At 38.4% G+C, this 16,545-nt stretch overlaps 1 protein-coding gene across 3 annotated transcripts in view; it reads right to left on the minus strand.

Moving 5' to 3' along the window:
• LIN7A (lin-7 cell polarity scaffold A) overlaps nucleotides 1-16,545 on the minus strand; it is a 50,598-nt gene that overhangs the window by 5,761 nt on the left and 28,292 nt on the right. Inside the window, exons 3-4 of one of the 3 annotated variants that reach the window (XM_076333655.1) lie at nucleotides 6,696-6,767; nucleotides 4,109-4,318 (exon numbers count right to left, since the gene is read on the minus strand). In XM_076333655.1, coding sequence (XP_076189770.1) covers nucleotides 4,109-4,318; nucleotides 6,696-6,767 — 282 coding nt within the window. Of the gene's footprint in view, nucleotides 1-4,108; nucleotides 4,319-6,695; nucleotides 6,768-16,076; nucleotides 16,485-16,545 lie in introns of those variants that run through there. The other 2 variants (XM_076333664.1, XM_076333674.1) reach the window with 2 other exon arrangements.

Genomic DNA, 16,545 nt, shown 5'->3' on the forward strand with positions numbered 1-16,545 from the left:
TATCTTTCTTCTCCTGTTAAATATTCTTCAACATATTAATACAAATAATTATTCGTGTCTGGGTCAACTGACTGGACCCAATAGTTTCTACAGAAATGATAAGATGCTTCAAAAATATTAATGCAACTTAGAGAAATAATGACTGTCATTTCAGGTGCTGAAATGATTACCAGAAACAGAGACAACCTTGAAGTAAAGAGACATTTGATTGTTGAAATAAATGACTTCATGTTTTTGAACTGTATGTTCACGAAATCCTTCCAGTAGGTCTCCTATTCAAAGATCTTCAAGAAAATTCATGATCTGTGGTGACCGGATTTATAGAAATTGTGATTGGGATAAATCTGCTGAACAAGCACGGCTACCCAAAAGTAGTTTGGAGAAAAGAGTTTCCTTACAAATATTTGAAAAAGAGGAAATTGTTGTTGCATAAGAAACAGTGAATGTATCTAATGCTCCAAAGAGAGCTAAAATAAAAAGCTATAGATGCACAGTGTGTTTTGTGAAATTGCTTTAATGAACAAGTCACAGATACAAATTAAAACCTCTTCCCCATGTCCCCTACCCCATAACTGCTCAATGTTAGAAGAGGGGATCATAACTAACACATACTGTAACTAGCTATCTTTTATAACTCATTGCTTTGTGACTGGCTTTGATACTGGCTTTTGTAAACACAGTGCTCACCTTAAGAGGAACTGTATAAAATTTGGCATTTTGGGATGGGCATTTGGGCATATTTCATTTTTTGCTTGTGAATCATGGTCAGTATGACGTTGCATGGACATTCAGAGGAAACGACAGTGTACACAGTGTTGTTGTGATCAGTTTTGCTGTGGAACAGTATGAACTTAGAACAGGCTATGAACAAAAATTGTAAGCTCCCAAGCTACATGAAGTAGCTAAAATATTCATTTGCTTTCAATGAGTTGGATAGTTCTAACTGACCTCGATAAGCAATTGTGATTCTATCTGTTCTGTAGGGGAATAACAAGATGGTGTACTTTAATACTTCATACAACTTAGTAAATTGTATTTAATTCATGATTGCCTGTTTTCTTTCCCGTTTGCCTCTGGCCTTGTTCTTCCAGTTTAAAGCCAGTATTTTCTAATTAGAAAGGAAGGGTTTGACTTTGTTGCTATCCAGGTCAATGGAAAACTCCCATTGACTTGAATAGTAATGAAACAGAATTAAGCCTAAAGCTCTGAACCGTAACCGAAGAGGGGAAAATAACAAAGGCAAAGTAAAAGATAGTGCTGCTAAAGACGAATCCTACTCTTCAAATGTACCTAACTCAGGTCTTAACAACTACAGTTTTCAGTTGCCATTAATATGATTGCTATACTTGCTCTTAACGTCTTCATTGCTGCTTGCACTCGTATTTCCAAGGCATTACAAATGCTTCACCTGCATAGTGGTAGCTGCACAACTTAAATAGCAGAGCCCCTTGGAGTAGGGAAAAGAGCTTATACCAGAAAAGGAAGTATATCTTTATTTAATACGTAATTTTTGATTACATTTTTGATTTATGTCTGTATTTCTCTTATTGTATTGGCAGACTGCACCAAAAAAAGGGATGCAAAATACTGTAGAGACAAGAACAGCTGAAAGAACTGCAGATATGGTGTGGGGAAACACCAACCATTACTGTATCCAGGCTCACAGACTTGTCATAAATATAAAAGAAAAAAATCCCACTGTCTTGCAGACAAAAAAAAGAATCTGATTGTTACCCCACAAGTTGAGAAGAGTATTTCTATTAGATATCTGTAAGCAAATGCTTGGCTGAGAAATTAGCCATTATAAACCTATTTTGTATCCCTTTCTGTATCTGACTCACACCAGGTATCTGACAAATGCAGAATCTTTGCCAGATATGAACAGCCACCAGCAAGTGCCTTTGCTGAGCCATCTGCAGGGCTTACTGCTTTCAATTTCCTTTACTTTTAGGGGGTGTGGGACAAAAGCATGTAACAAAATCCCCAGCATAATGAGAAAACACTTTTTTTAACATCCGGTGAAACAGCTCAAGGAACAGTCATCCCAGTCATGCTGGGATAACAAATCTGGATTCTGAACACGCAGCTCTAATTTTATGTTGATAATTATAAAGTTGGATAACCACCAAATTCTGAGCACAAACAAGCTACAGATATTTCATTTTATGTTCCACTGCTGAGCCGTCTGTTCTATTGTACCTACTGTATATTATTTGCTTTTCTCCAGTTAAATTGAGAGAAGCACAGAGTGAACTAGTCCCAGTGAAGAATGTTAAATTTAGACCTTTTTCCTCCTGTCTCAAGCTGTCTGCAAACAAATTACCACTTCTATAATTTTTGCCTTTTTACGAGTTATATTGTATGGGCTTAATTCAGCCCAAGATTGGTGTATGAACAGTTGCTCATAGGCATTATTTCAAGTATGCAACTGCAATTCAAACTTTAAATTCTGTTGTTTAGAATCTGAATGCGAAAATATTTCTGTTGCATCTTGGAATCAACTTTCTCATGCGCCTACATGCACTTGGGAATTTTATATTGTGTTTTTTTGCCACATTAACCTAATGTATATTCCAGAGCACATTAATGAAATTTTTTGAACAAAGTATCATGAAATAGAGGTGACAACAGTCAAATTCAATTTATCTTGACATCTGAAGGTTTGCCACTTTCCTCCCCGGTATTTGCCTAGGCACTGTTGACAGTAAAAGGATTTTTCAAGAACCATCCATCAATTAGTGAATATAAACTCTTTTTATCTGTCTTTTTATTCACCTGAACAACAACAAAATTATTTGATCTACTCCCAATCAGTGAAGTTCAGGCAATTTACTTATTAAATGTTCAGTTGATTTCTTTTTCCCTGAGACTAAATAATCTTTTCAGTGGGTTTTCTTTTTTTGTTTTGTATCTTTTCTTTCTCATTGTGTACAGGGGTGAGTAAGTTTCCAGACCTATTATTTCTCTTTTCAGAACATGATGGTTGATAGAAGAAGTTGTAAAAAGTCTGCCTGAAGTGTTGCACTGATATTTTGTTTCAAGAGAAAGGGAATAGCTATTGTTGAGAGAAACAGATGACAACATGAAAGCATGTAGAAAACAGCATTTTTTTCATTCTTTATGGGCTTGCAACAAAGAGGAAATTTAAGTTGGAAAGTCTTATATTTATGACTGGATTCAGGAATTCCTCCTACGTGCCTTTGGTGTATTTAAATACAACGTTTAGATGGAGGTTTTGCATGAAAAAGGATTATGTTTTCATTAAGAGAAGTGTAGGGTTATATGAATGAGTATGCTTACCCTTTCAGTACTTCACATTCCCTTGTAAAAGGGAACAAAAAGCAAAATGAAAGGCAGAATTTGACCGATATCATGTAGTTAGAGCCTTATTTTTCCTCTCTATTCCAAGACCCCTTTCTATTTTTACCTCCATACTGACATTCACAGTGAAACTACTGCAAAACACTCCACCCTGAAGTATTGACTTACTTACATGAAAAATGACTATGTAACAAATGTACCTTTTTACTGAAAATACGTGCTCCCTGTATGTGTTCGTTTGTACGGCTGATTTCTCTGATGAAGATATCACAACTGGATGAATGTCACTGAGAGAAGTCTGGAATGTACCTTCCATTGCAAATCAGCACCAAATGTGCTTACCAAGTTTCTTTTGATTTTATGTGTTCAAATGCTCTGAAGGTCACAAGGCTGCACAAGTACCACTGAGGCGTTACTGTGCTTGGAAAGGGCTGAGCGCCTCAGAAGCTATGAAGTGCAAGAACGACAAAGCCTGTTATTATGCTTTTACTGCAAAAGGAATTTGCAGAATTATCAATTAAGAAAGACACAGCTTCCTTGTAAATGAAGCACGCGGTGTGGGTTTAAAATGAAGCTCTTCAAGCACCCTCCATTACAACAGAAATTGTAGTGGCACAAACTTGTCGATGCAGCTTTGCCTCACTGCACCACAAATGCACACTGAAGGTCTCTCACAGAGCTGCTACTTTTTGTTTCATATGGCTGCATTTTAAATCACGGTATTAGAACAGCTGTGAAAAATGCAAATCCAGATGAAAAATGAAAGCTCTATCAAATTTCCACATACCACTCCATTAACTGAAAGCAGCTGGTCCCCCCGTTTGAGCCCTCCATGCCTTTCTGCCACTCCTCCAGGAATGATGCGAGAAATGTAAATAGGTGAATTTTGTTCCTTTCCTCCCATGACATTAAAGCCCAAGCCTTCATCAGTCTTTGGCAGCTCCACCACTCGCGGGTGTGAATGGCCTTCGCTTGCAGCAAAAGCAGCAACTGTTGCCTGGAAGAAAAACACGAGTGATTTGGCTGTGTAGGGAGAACACTGATACACACTCTGTTGTTCATTTGCAGGAAGAATTCATTCCTGTGAAAACATTTCAGTATCTTACTCTGACTTTTTCCGATTATCTGAAAGCATTTTAAAAATATTAAGTTCCATGCCAATGCTTTTGAAATAAAGGAATAAGCAGAGAAATAGAGAGTTTAGGTGACTTGTCAAAGATAACGCAGAAAGTTAGCAGCAGAGCCAGAAGTAGGCACCGGGAAGCCTGACTGCGTGGTGGTGAATATTTATGATCACTAGTGCATTTCTTCTTTGCCTTGTCACAGGGAGAAAATTTATTACTGTGGGATAAGATAATGTGACCTCTACTGTGTTCCTAGTTGAAGTAAAGTGGATAAACTGAATTGTTAACTCTCTGCTCTGCTTTCAGAGGTATGGAATTATTTATTTTATTCTTTGGGCACAGAAAAAAATCCTAAAAGGATATTCTTATTTTAGAAAGTTTAATTTATAATCTTTATGAAATCTTGCAAACTAAATAACTCCTGGAACAGGAATATGAGTTTTTATAATATAATTGGATCAAAACTTTTATTGAAAAAATAAATCTTAAGACAATGGATTTATAAATCAATTAGAAAAATCCTAGATTGTTAGCCTTACTCTAGCAAAAAACCCCCACGTAACAAACTGTAAAGTTTGCATCCAGAAAAATATGACATCTTATATTTCATTTTTCACTACAAGTATTTTCCTACTTATAGATCTTAGTAAATCATTACATAAACATTAAGAAAATCTTTTATCCTTTTCAATGCGTTTGTAGTCCAAACTGCTCGAACAATTCTGCATTACACTAATGTTTTTTGAGCATCCTAATAATGCTTATGCTTAATAGAAGCTAGTGGATGATGTGACATAATGGATCATTCTCAGTTACATGTTTTTGCACATGCAGACCTTGTCATCATGCATACATTTTATGTCAGACATGAATGCACTAGGAGAATGCAATACAGACAGCCCAGAAATAACCAGGAAATATTGCGATATTGAAACATTGCTCTGTAACCCTGCTGTTCTATATGAATAAGAAATGAGAATGGCAAACACTAATAGGATTTCTCCCCATTTGCTATACAACACAGCAATAATTTCTATGTTTAGCTGCAGTGTAGACAAATCAGGATTTCATATACACATTTCTCTATATAGAACCATAGACCTTACTAATTTACATTGTCCATTAACTTTCAATTAGAAGAAGGTTAAAATCAGAAGAACAGCCTACAGAAAAGAACGTTCTATTTAGTAAGGAAAATACACTGCAATTTAGCGTATATTAGGTTATTTGCTGGCTACTATACAGCTTCTCTAAGATACTGTAGAAATCATTGTGTAACATACTCCCAACCTTCATCTTCTGAATAGCTTTGAATTAAAATCTCTTAACATAAATACATAACAGTAAGATCTTAGTTCCATTAAGATTTCAGAGAGTTTTGTCACTAACTTCACAGGAGTGGGACCATAAAGAAATATCTCTAAAAAAGATCTATGGCTTTTGCAGGTTTACCTGTTTTGCATAGTATCTGCTATACCACCCAGAAGATAGTGTTGAGTACAAAATGATAATGGGAAAAAGAAAGCCATGGTGGATCTCCCCTGTTTGGAAGCATCTATTTTTGTGCATGTTATGAAAATACAGAGCATATTTCATACTGGCATATAGAATGGGTTCTTTCATGGTTGTGTGAATTCCCTTAGAAAATTATCATTTTAGTAGTAGCAGTAATGTAGCTGTCATGGCCTAAGGATATGAGAAAGGCAGGTCCACATGGACAAAGAGACAATATATTTTATTAAAACAGGTAATGCATCAGAAAAATGGGCTTGCATTTGGCTGTGGAGTCTCTTGGTCAGGCCATTTTTGTCACTGCTCATCCTTACCACTTGCTCAGTACCTACAGATCCCATTAGTTACAAGTGGAATTTTGACTGTTTAGTTTCTATCTCCCAAATCATTGTGTCCTCTCAGGATGAGCTGTATGGGAAAATAGTCCATTAAAATATTGGTTGTTGCAGGCAGACTTCTACAGAATGAACCAGTAGATTTGCTTTTGCAAAGCAACTTTTCAAAAAGCATCAAATTCCATAAAATCATTCTCTTTTCTTAAGCTACAGAAGCAGCATAAAGGTTGAAATTTTCCATTATGATTGTTACCTGGGAAGTAGCACTGGTTCTAGACTCTGGGCTGCCACTGATGTCTAAATTTTCTTACAGTGTACACACGAATACCTGAAACACACACGCGCACAGTCAATTACTAGGTCACTTTGGTAACACGTATTTAAACAGTTGCACGTATCCTACCTTTGCAGTGGCCCTGGCTCGGAATTCGGGGCAGCCATTAACAGTTATGGTTTCATGCATGTATTGATACACCTAAAACGTTCATGAAAATAAAATGAAATTAATTAGCAAATTAATGAAATTAATTTGCAAAAAGCAAAACAAGGACTTTATATTAACCCAGACAGGACAGTCCCTTTCCCTCATAAGACTATGTTTCATTAATGCTGTATTCATGCAATCACATAGTCAAGTGTCTGCTAAACTTGTGCATGCTTAAGTTTACAGAGAACATCAATCTGTGTTTCTCATGACACTTTGCAAACTTAACTGTACATCTTCCAACGCGATTCCCTTCCCATCTCTAGCACATCATTTCCCAAAACCAGGACAGTTAGGTTCTATGTTATCAAAAATTGGTGTCTCCAGGCAACTGATTTGAATGCAAATGATGTGAACTGATTTGAGTGGTGTCTTAGCCTCCAACAATGGCTTCTTTGTTCTCTGAACATTCCTATGAACTAAAGATTTAGGAGACTGATGTTAAAAAAATATGTAAGTTGCTCAGCATACAGATGCTGAAGAATGGAAGTGAAAATAAAATTTTGGAGAAAGGTCACAGTACTGGATTCCATCAACCACAGCTAGGAATGCAAAAAGGGCTGGCAGCCTGGTAGGTCAGACACGGACAATGTGTCAGATTACCCTTCAGAAAGCAATTGCACATTCACATAAATGGCATAAAATCAACATTGCCAATATGTACAACTTTCTGTCTGTTGTTTGTTTCTGGTATACACTCTTGGCCCACTTCCTCCGGTCCTTAACTCTCCCTTTTAAACATCTTCAGTAAGGAGAAAGGAGAAGGCTTTCTCACACTGCCTTTGTTCTCTAGAATCATAGAATCATAGAATCATTAAGGTTGGAAAAGACCTCTAAGATCATCGAGTCCAACCGTCGACCCAACACCACCATGTCCGCTAAACCATGTCCCTAAGCGCCACATCTACGCGTCTTTTAAATACTTCCAGGGATGGGGACTCCACCACTTCCCTGGGCAGCCTGCTCCAATGTTTAACCACTCTTTCAGTAAAGAAATTTTTCCTCATGTCCAGTCGAAACCTCCCCTGGCGCAACTTGAGGCCATTTCCTCTTGTCCTATCGCTAGTTACTTGGGAGAAGAGACCGACACCCACCTCACTACCACCTCCTTTCAGGTAGTTGTAGAGCACGATGAGGTCTCCCCTCAGCCTCCTTTTCTCCAGGCTAAACAACCCCAGTTCCCTCAGCCACCCCTCATAAGACTTGTGCTCCAGACCCCTCACCAGCCTCATTGCCCTTCTCTGGACACGCTCCAGCACCTCAACGTCCTTCTTGTAGTGAGGGGCCCAAAACTGAACACAGGATTCGAGGTGTGGCCTCACCAGTGCCGAGTACAGGGGCACGATCACTTCCCTACTCCTGCTGGCCACACTAGTTCTGAGACAGGCCAGGGTGCCATTGGCCTTCCTGACCACCTGGGCACACTGCCGGCTCATGTTCAGCCGGCTGTCAACCAGCACCCCCAGGTCCTTTTCTGCCAGGCAGCTTTCCAGCCTCTCTTCGCCAAGCCTGTAGCGCTGCATGGGGTTGTTGTGGCCAAAGTGCAGGACCCGGCACTTGGCCTTGTTGAATCTCATACAGTTGGCCTCAGCCCATCGATCCAGCCTGTCCAGGTCCCTCTGCAGAGCCTTCCTACCCTCGAGCAGATCAACACTCCTGCCTAACTTGGTGTCGTCTGCAAACTTACTGAGGGTGCACTCAATCCCCTCATCCAGATCATTGATAAAGATATTGAACAAGACCGGCCCTAAAACTGAGCCCTGGGGAACACTGCTCATGACCGGCCGCCAACTGGATTTAACTCCATTCACCACATTCACTCTAGACTTGTCACACTTTAGATGAAAAATATCAAAAAATGCCTTGATACTAACCAGTTATTTTGAAAGCAAACTTAAAAAATTAAAATATTTATATATAACATAGGAATTTTTTTTTAAAGACAAAAGTGAATGCAAACAAAAAAAAAATTTTCATTTAATTTTCTTATAAAACCACCAAACCTAAAAAAATGTTCCTATATGCCACTGATTTACTCTGGGCATTTTGACCTACTTCATCAGGAATTTTGTCTTTTCATGTGCTTTATGTCTCAGGCTGCATTCCTCAGAAAGAACCTTTGCTGGTAGAGTATGTTAGCTTTTACAGCAATCTCTTCCTTAGGGTCCTTGAGGAGTGCAGATTCAATTGCACCTTCCAAAATATATTTACCTTTCACTGATCTGCTGATACTTTAGCAGGAGTGCCAAAACTTCCCTCTTTGGTAATATAAATGTTACTTTGGCAGAGAAGGTGTCAGATCCTGTACTTAATTGACCTACAAACAACGGCTTGTCCCATTGATAGGTGAAACTTCCCCATCCCCCGATGACTTGTTATGCAGTATCATAATGATGTATCTCTCCCCACTGAGCCTGTTATTATAAAACTTACACACTGATGAACATATTGCTACAAACATTTAAACGGAATTAAGATGTGTGGCTCATTTCTGATCTTAGTGGACAGACATAGTGGTCATCAAACACTCTTGAGTAGTAAAATGTTTGGGATGACTGATCCCCAAACCTTTTTGGAGGGGTATCATACACAAGGGAAAGGCAAAAAAGGAAAGGAGATAACAAATGCAATCTATTTGAGAGATCTAAAATACGCTAAATACTTTCAAAGTACAGCAAAAAGATTATCTGTCTTGACTATTGTCAGCACGTAAGTCATTCTAGGACTTAATTCAGAAAAACTTGGGCCAGTCAAGAAAACTGAGACAAGAGGAGCACAGTGAAAAGCTTCCTGCTTTCTCCATTTGAAATGAAATTTTGCTTCCATTGGTAAAATTGACATTGACGTCCGTAGAGGCCAGGATTTTGCCCTTAATTTTAAAAATATGGAAAAAGAAAGCTATTTTATAGCCTCTAAAGGATCTCTGATTTGTTCTATCGTTGTACTGGATGATGCCATCATAAAAATAGGTTGAGTCTACATACTCAGCATTATCTTGCACAGAGCAGTTCAACGTTTATTGTATTATGTCGTAGGACATATTCTTATGTAAGAACAACTACTACATTATATAAGAATAATACTGTGTAATTGCAGTAATGAATCATTGAATACTTGTTACTTTAAAACCCATACTGTATCGAAGCACTGATAATGTTGTATTTTCTTGATATCTGCAGGTTCCCCTTCATCTTAAAACATGAGAGCAGATTGTACACATCGTTTCTGCTTGCACAGCTATAAAACCTGTGGCTGGCTATAATGTCTAAAAGCATATATTTGATTATTGAACTATTATGACATTAAATTGTTTTGAAAACAGATCACAATATTTCAGATATAGGAACAGTTACTAAGAAGTTCTTTAAAATATTCATTACTAAGGTAGAATATCACAAAGGTGAGCTGTAATGATACGTTCATGTGAATATTTGCTAGGTTTGATGTCATATAACTCCATATTGCTTGCATCCTACCAGTACCTAGCTGGTAGGCTTCATAATATCCAATATCCTGGTAACTAATTTGTATACTGGTGAAAGAACAAACTCACTAGTGTGTGATTAAACTAATATGTTAAAAAAAAATCAACTGACTCAAAAACTTGTGAAAAATATGATCAATAATGTCATATAATCCTTGGGTTCATTTGTAAATTCTCAATGATAACAGATTTAAAATGGCATTCTGCAAAGAGTTATCAGTGATCATAATATCTATAGCACAGTTCTTAGGAAAAAAGTCTTGCATATCAAATCTCACTCCCTATAAGCAACAGATGTCACCAGTCTTGAATATCTGCTTGAGGCACTTGTAAATCTAATTGTCCTATTTGACTGTTACATAATGTTTAATGCAATTTGATTTTAGGAAGGGTAAAACATACACCTACATAACTTTCTTCTTATTAAATCAGTTTAACAACCAAACACAGATTAACCATACCTGTTCCACCAAGCCCCTTAAACTCTTTGTAGGGTTCAGATCTAACCATTGCTCATTCTAGCAATGCACAAAAAGCACACTGAAGTCCGTAAATAATCATTGTTTGCCTGTAGCCACACTAACCCCTTTATCTACGCTGTTTTCAGCACCACCTTAGCCATGATTTGTGCACAACGAATCCATTCTGCTGCCTCTTCTATGTACACAGAACAGATAAACTGAAAATCTCTTTGTTCTCAAACTAAATAAGGTGGCATTTAAATCCTCCCAGAGTGGAATATAGCTTCTTGTTCAATCCATTGTACATGACAAGTAATTGAAATGTTTTTATAAAATCTTTCCTTTCAGTGCCTACTATTATCTGTACATCTGGTTACATTTTTAGCATATAGCGATTCTCCTGAATCTAACAATGTTATCCTTAAGATGTCCTTCTAAGATCTTCTGTATATTTCCTTATTTGGACAAAATATCGCTTAGTACAGAAGATGACAAAGGTGCAGAATTTAATTATAAGTATTTGAAAAGCTCCTTTAGGATATTTACTAAAGAAGTCTTTTAAAACAGTGACCTTTGTTGACCATGACAGATGAATCATTTCAAAAGACATCATCGTGTAATATGAATGAGTTGAAGAAAGACAATTAACATATCACAGACTGGTTAAGGTTGGAAGGGACCTCTGGAGGTCATCTAGTCCAACCCTCCTCCTCAACCAGGGCCATATAGAGCCGGTTGCCCAGGACGGTATCTAGACGGTTACTATATGTTACTAATTTAAAAAAGAGCTGCATATCTATTTTTGTATGTACAGCTATTTCTTTTTAGAGTGTCTAAAAGACTACATGGGCGTTTAGTAATATTATTTGCTGGCACACTCCATACACAGTCTAATGGTCTAGTGCCCAGGGAAAAGTTTCCACAATTCATTAATAAATTATAGGTGAAATGTCAATGTTTCAAGATGCAAAGCTGCAGCTGTAAGGTAAATGGTAATGTGTGTCATTTGTGCTGTGGAGCTAGACGTACTTGGCTTTGTTTTCTCTTTCCTGTGGTGCAGAGAATACAACACTCTGATCAAGAAATAGTCCTGAAAGCACCAATATAGATCTCAGACTTTTTCAGCTTCTGCAGGTAGTCTCCTCAGACACCATAATCTAAAGTTATTCTCCCACAGTACTCAAAAAATACAAAAAGCGTGAGGGAGAAACACTACAACTAGAAAATCTGAACTTGGAAGTGAATCCTCCTTGTACTGTGGCAGCTCTTGCTGGCACAGAGAAATATACATTTTATTACTTCTCCCAGCAGGAGCTGTAGTGAGTCAGATGCAGCAGGTATTATTGTTATGATGATGGTCCTTGTTGCCACGCATTCAGCTGGGAGGCAAAGCAGCTGGTTTAGCATTACTGAAGCACAGGAAGGGGGACTGCCTTACAGGTACTTTAGGAGCTAGCTTCTTAACAAAAATTACTCCATACGGACTCATAACAAAGCAGCACGTACTGGGCTGGCCTATTTAAGTCAATGCGAAGCTTTAGGAGGAGGTCCAGGAGTAACAGTGCACTTAGCAGCCTGTTTTATAAAGATGGCTAGAAGCACCATTCTGTTTACAACCTGAATGATGCAGCATCTTTTTTGCTGAATTCTCGAAGTTACAATTTAATTAAACAGATTTTGTTCCATTAACTCCTGTAAGAGGTATTCAATGCTTCATCCCCTGATGAAGTATTATGTAATTCTAAGTGCAACTGTACCTACAATAACGATACTCAACGGACTTCAGGATAACTTGGTCTGAACATCAGAAGGGAACAGACACCAGGCAGAAATCATTTTACAGCAATGAACAAGCGTTCAAAAAAACCCACAAACAAATCCCAAGACAGAATACATTGCAATTCAGACCTGTGAAGTAGTAGGCCCAGAAAAACTTTTCTGATATTTGTAAGTGAGGAAGTAACCTTTTTGAAAATGTTGGGGCGTTTCTTAGCACGTGAGATAACACATGTAAAAAGTAGTAACCAGCTGTGTTTCCACAGTGCCTGCAGTATGATAATATATAAAAAGACATAAAACTCTTCCTTCAAGAAGTCACAACCTAAGTGCGTGCCATAGGTAAGCAGGTAAAAGGGTGGAATGAAGAAGCAACCTGCAAAGAGATTGATAAACGATGTTTAACACATATATTGTCATAATCTGGGTTTAGTTTCTTTAGTTTGTCTGCCATAATTTTTATTGCTTCAATGTAGAAGAGAATTGTATATCTATTTTTGGAAGAAGTCTTCCAAAGAAGGGAAGACAGGAGGAGCCTGACAGACAGTATCATAGAATCATAGAATCATAGAATAGTTTGGGTTGGAAGGGACCTTTAAAGGTCATCTAGTCCAACCCCCCTGCTGTGGGCAGGGACATCTACAGAGGGGACAGTTAGCGTAAGAATAACCAGTGCAAGGAAGACATAATCGGCTTCATTGCACTTATGTAGTCATGTCAATGGAACAGTATACATGTGTGCATCCTTGCAGAACTGAGCCTAAGCTATAAAAGAGAAATTGTTGTTTACTTACACCTCAGTATGATGCTTCTGCCATCAACTGCATTGAATCCCTGTCTTCCTAATTGCCTTCGTATGTTGGAAAGGATGAAGTAAGTATTTCTCCCTTCTAAGATGTCAAGTGGAAAGGAATATTTCAGCCAGTCTTTTACCATGGTGAGAAGAGCTCATGTCTGTGTGTATGTGCTTTATTCAGCATAGCTGCTGGCCTCTTCCCAAAATCTGCAGCTGATTCTTAGATCTTCAGCCTCCTTCTGACCTAAGAGGTGAGACCCACATATCATCTCATTTGGTGTGCGTGGACCAGTCCTTGGGGCAAGAGGATGCCTGCTCTTGTGACAGGGAGAAGTTACAGTGCAAAGGTGCACTGGAGAGCTACTGACCTCCACTGTAGTGCCGGTGAATGCCTTGTTTCTTGAGGACAAACTTCCACCTGCAGCACAGGTGGAAGCACAGGTTGTGTCTTTTTTCCCCCTCTACTTTGTTTTCATCATTTTTACCTCTTCGCATTCTGTTTGGTATTTTTTCCTTCCCCACAACCTCTTGCCTCTATTTTCCATTCTTAACCCAATACATTTATGTCTGTGGAGGGGAATGCATTGGTTCATAAGCCAGGACAGAATCCCCCAGAGCTGTACTTCAGCACTCAGTTCAGATCATACTTCTACCACATCAGTGGGTAAGGGCGTTTTAAATGCTACAAAGATCAGGAGGGACTTGGGTCACCTTTAACCTCTTGTACACCACAGACCATGGAATCTCATCTGGTAATTTCTGCACCAATCACAATTTTTGCTTGAACTACAGAGTCTTTAGAAAGGTCTGTGCATTTCAAGCCTCCAGCTTGTTTAGGAAATTGGTCAATGGGTTAACAGCATTTCCATTAAAAATGGATTATTTCTATGCTAAATTTGTCCAATTTCAAGTTATAACTGTTGGATGTAATTGTGTCTTTTTCATCTATTTTGGTAATCTTCCCTTCTTCTCCACTGGAAGTATTTGTAGGTCTTTGTCTCATTTTGGATATCTATGCCCTTTATGATAGGTTTGTCGAGATTTCAAACAGTATTTGCTTTTCTGCAAAATAACCCACAAACCGATGTAATTGTCCATTTAAGATGACACCTGAACAGATGAGGACATAAAAGAAGGAAAACAAGTCAAACACAACCAAAAGCGTATGTAAGCAGCATGGAGGTATGCAGCTTACCAGACCACCCTTCCTCTTTCATAATGACTTTTTACCTCTGTAACCTTACTCAAGCTCAAAAATAATGTAGTGGAGTGCTTCCATTCAGCCATAAACCCATGGTAGCTCAATGAAAATGGAAAATCTCTAGTGATGTTGTGTTTAGTTTTGTGTCTCTTGAATATCAAGTGGAATTTCTGGTTTTATGCCTGTGTTCTGCTTTTTTAAATTATCTCATGTGATAAGCATGCTCAGGAAAGCACAGCTACATCATAAAAGCATTTTTTCTCCACCAGAGCTACAGCCTCTAATAAACACAGCCATACACCATAGTCTAGAAGACAGTATTTCCACGGGGAAGTTGAAAGCAGGCTGATTTTCTTTTCTATCTATCAAATTGACTCAAAAAAAAATTAACATTGTTTTTTCATTGTGTTAATAGCTACTTTTATCTTTGGTAGTTAATTAAAAAAAATGGGGAAGGGACTATTCTGCATGACTGAAGAGAAAGAGAATTTGAGAAGATTGTCTTTCTGTATCGCAGTCCTTGCAAGGGACATTGACAACCTCAGAAAACCACTGGCTGTGGAAGAACACCATGGATGCCATGCATACACACCACAACTTCAAGGTTACAATAAACTTAGATTCTTCTTAAACAAGATTGTTTGAGCAAATGAATCACAAAGGCTCATTTTGTTATAGGCCTACGCCACGTGTTTGATTAATCCCGACAGAAGGAGAATTAGGCAATCTCGCACCCATGTTCACGGTGTATACTGTACACCGTCTTCATTCTGTCCCTGAGAGCAAGCTGACAAAAGGTCTTCCTTTGTCAGTTGCAAAAGGACAAGTTGATGGATGCCTGGGAGTACAGTGAGGTTGAAATGGTTGAAAAGTACCTTTGAGAGGAAGGCATGTGACATATTATAGGGCCTACCGGAAGTACCAAGAAGTCTGTATTACATAAGTTATTTCCTGCAGCTACTGAATTTGGACAACGGGTAGAAAAAGCTGCTTTGTGACAACTAGTCTGTATTAATGAGCTATTTATATCTGACAGAACGTGGTCATTCAAGGTTGCTAGCATTCTGAATATTTTTACATGATAAGCTTTCATTAGCCTGTGAGCAGTTACATGTTTGCATCGGGAAAACTGTTGGTGTCTATTTTCAAAACCAAACATCTGCATCATTTTCACAATTATCATAACAATCTCTTTCCATGAAGCAACACTGCGTGGATGTTGCCACATGCAGTAGGGATGCTAACCCCTTAAAAAGCTCAAACCTGTAAATGAAACTCAGTCTCATTTAACAAGCTGAGGAGATGAGACAGTTTTAATTTCAGAACATGTGAAAGAAATATTATGAATGTCGGCTTTTACAATTTCATAGAGGATATTTTATTTAAAAGTTTCCTTCTTTGGGGGGCAGGGGTTATGAAGGAAACTAGGTCAGTTTTACCGAAGTGAAAAAACTGATCTGAATCTTGATGCATTATTAAGCTGTCCTTAGGCAGTAGGAAAAAAACAGCACAAGCCTGAAACATTGTTAAAAATAAATGAAGTATAATCACCGTAAGGGTATAATATTTTAATTTAGGGTGGAACACTTCATGGAGGCTGCGGTTAAAATACCGAAATATTACTTGCTCTGGCTTTTTTTCATTTTTTGTGTGGAAGAGGGTGGTGCTCACTCTGCTCTGACAGCATCTGTGTTGCTGTCTGAAAGCTGAACCAAGTTTTGGTCCCTGAGTTCTTGCCATATGAGGCTGCGCCTGTCCAAGAAACAACCCAACAGGGGTTACAGGCTGGGGCCAGAATCTCTTTCCTCCCTTCTGCGTGAGCAGAAGAACATAGCAGATGTATCAGGAAATGCATGCTGTCACATCCTCTGCACGTATTGGATGAGTCAGTTGAAACACTCCCGGTGTTGCTGTTAGGACACACACGACCTCCATGTGCCCCCTCTTCTTCCCTCCAATGTCGATTCTGTCTGGAAGCATCACTCTGACACTGTAAAGTCAATAGGAAGTTGCTTGGCACCCTCTTAAGAATCATGAAAAATAGACTTTTA

The sequence above is a fragment of the Aptenodytes patagonicus genome, chromosome 1 (assembly GCF_965638725.1).
Source record: "Aptenodytes patagonicus chromosome 1, bAptPat1.pri.cur, whole genome shotgun sequence".
Classification (NCBI taxonomy): Eukaryota; Metazoa; Chordata; class Aves; order Sphenisciformes; family Spheniscidae; genus Aptenodytes; species Aptenodytes patagonicus.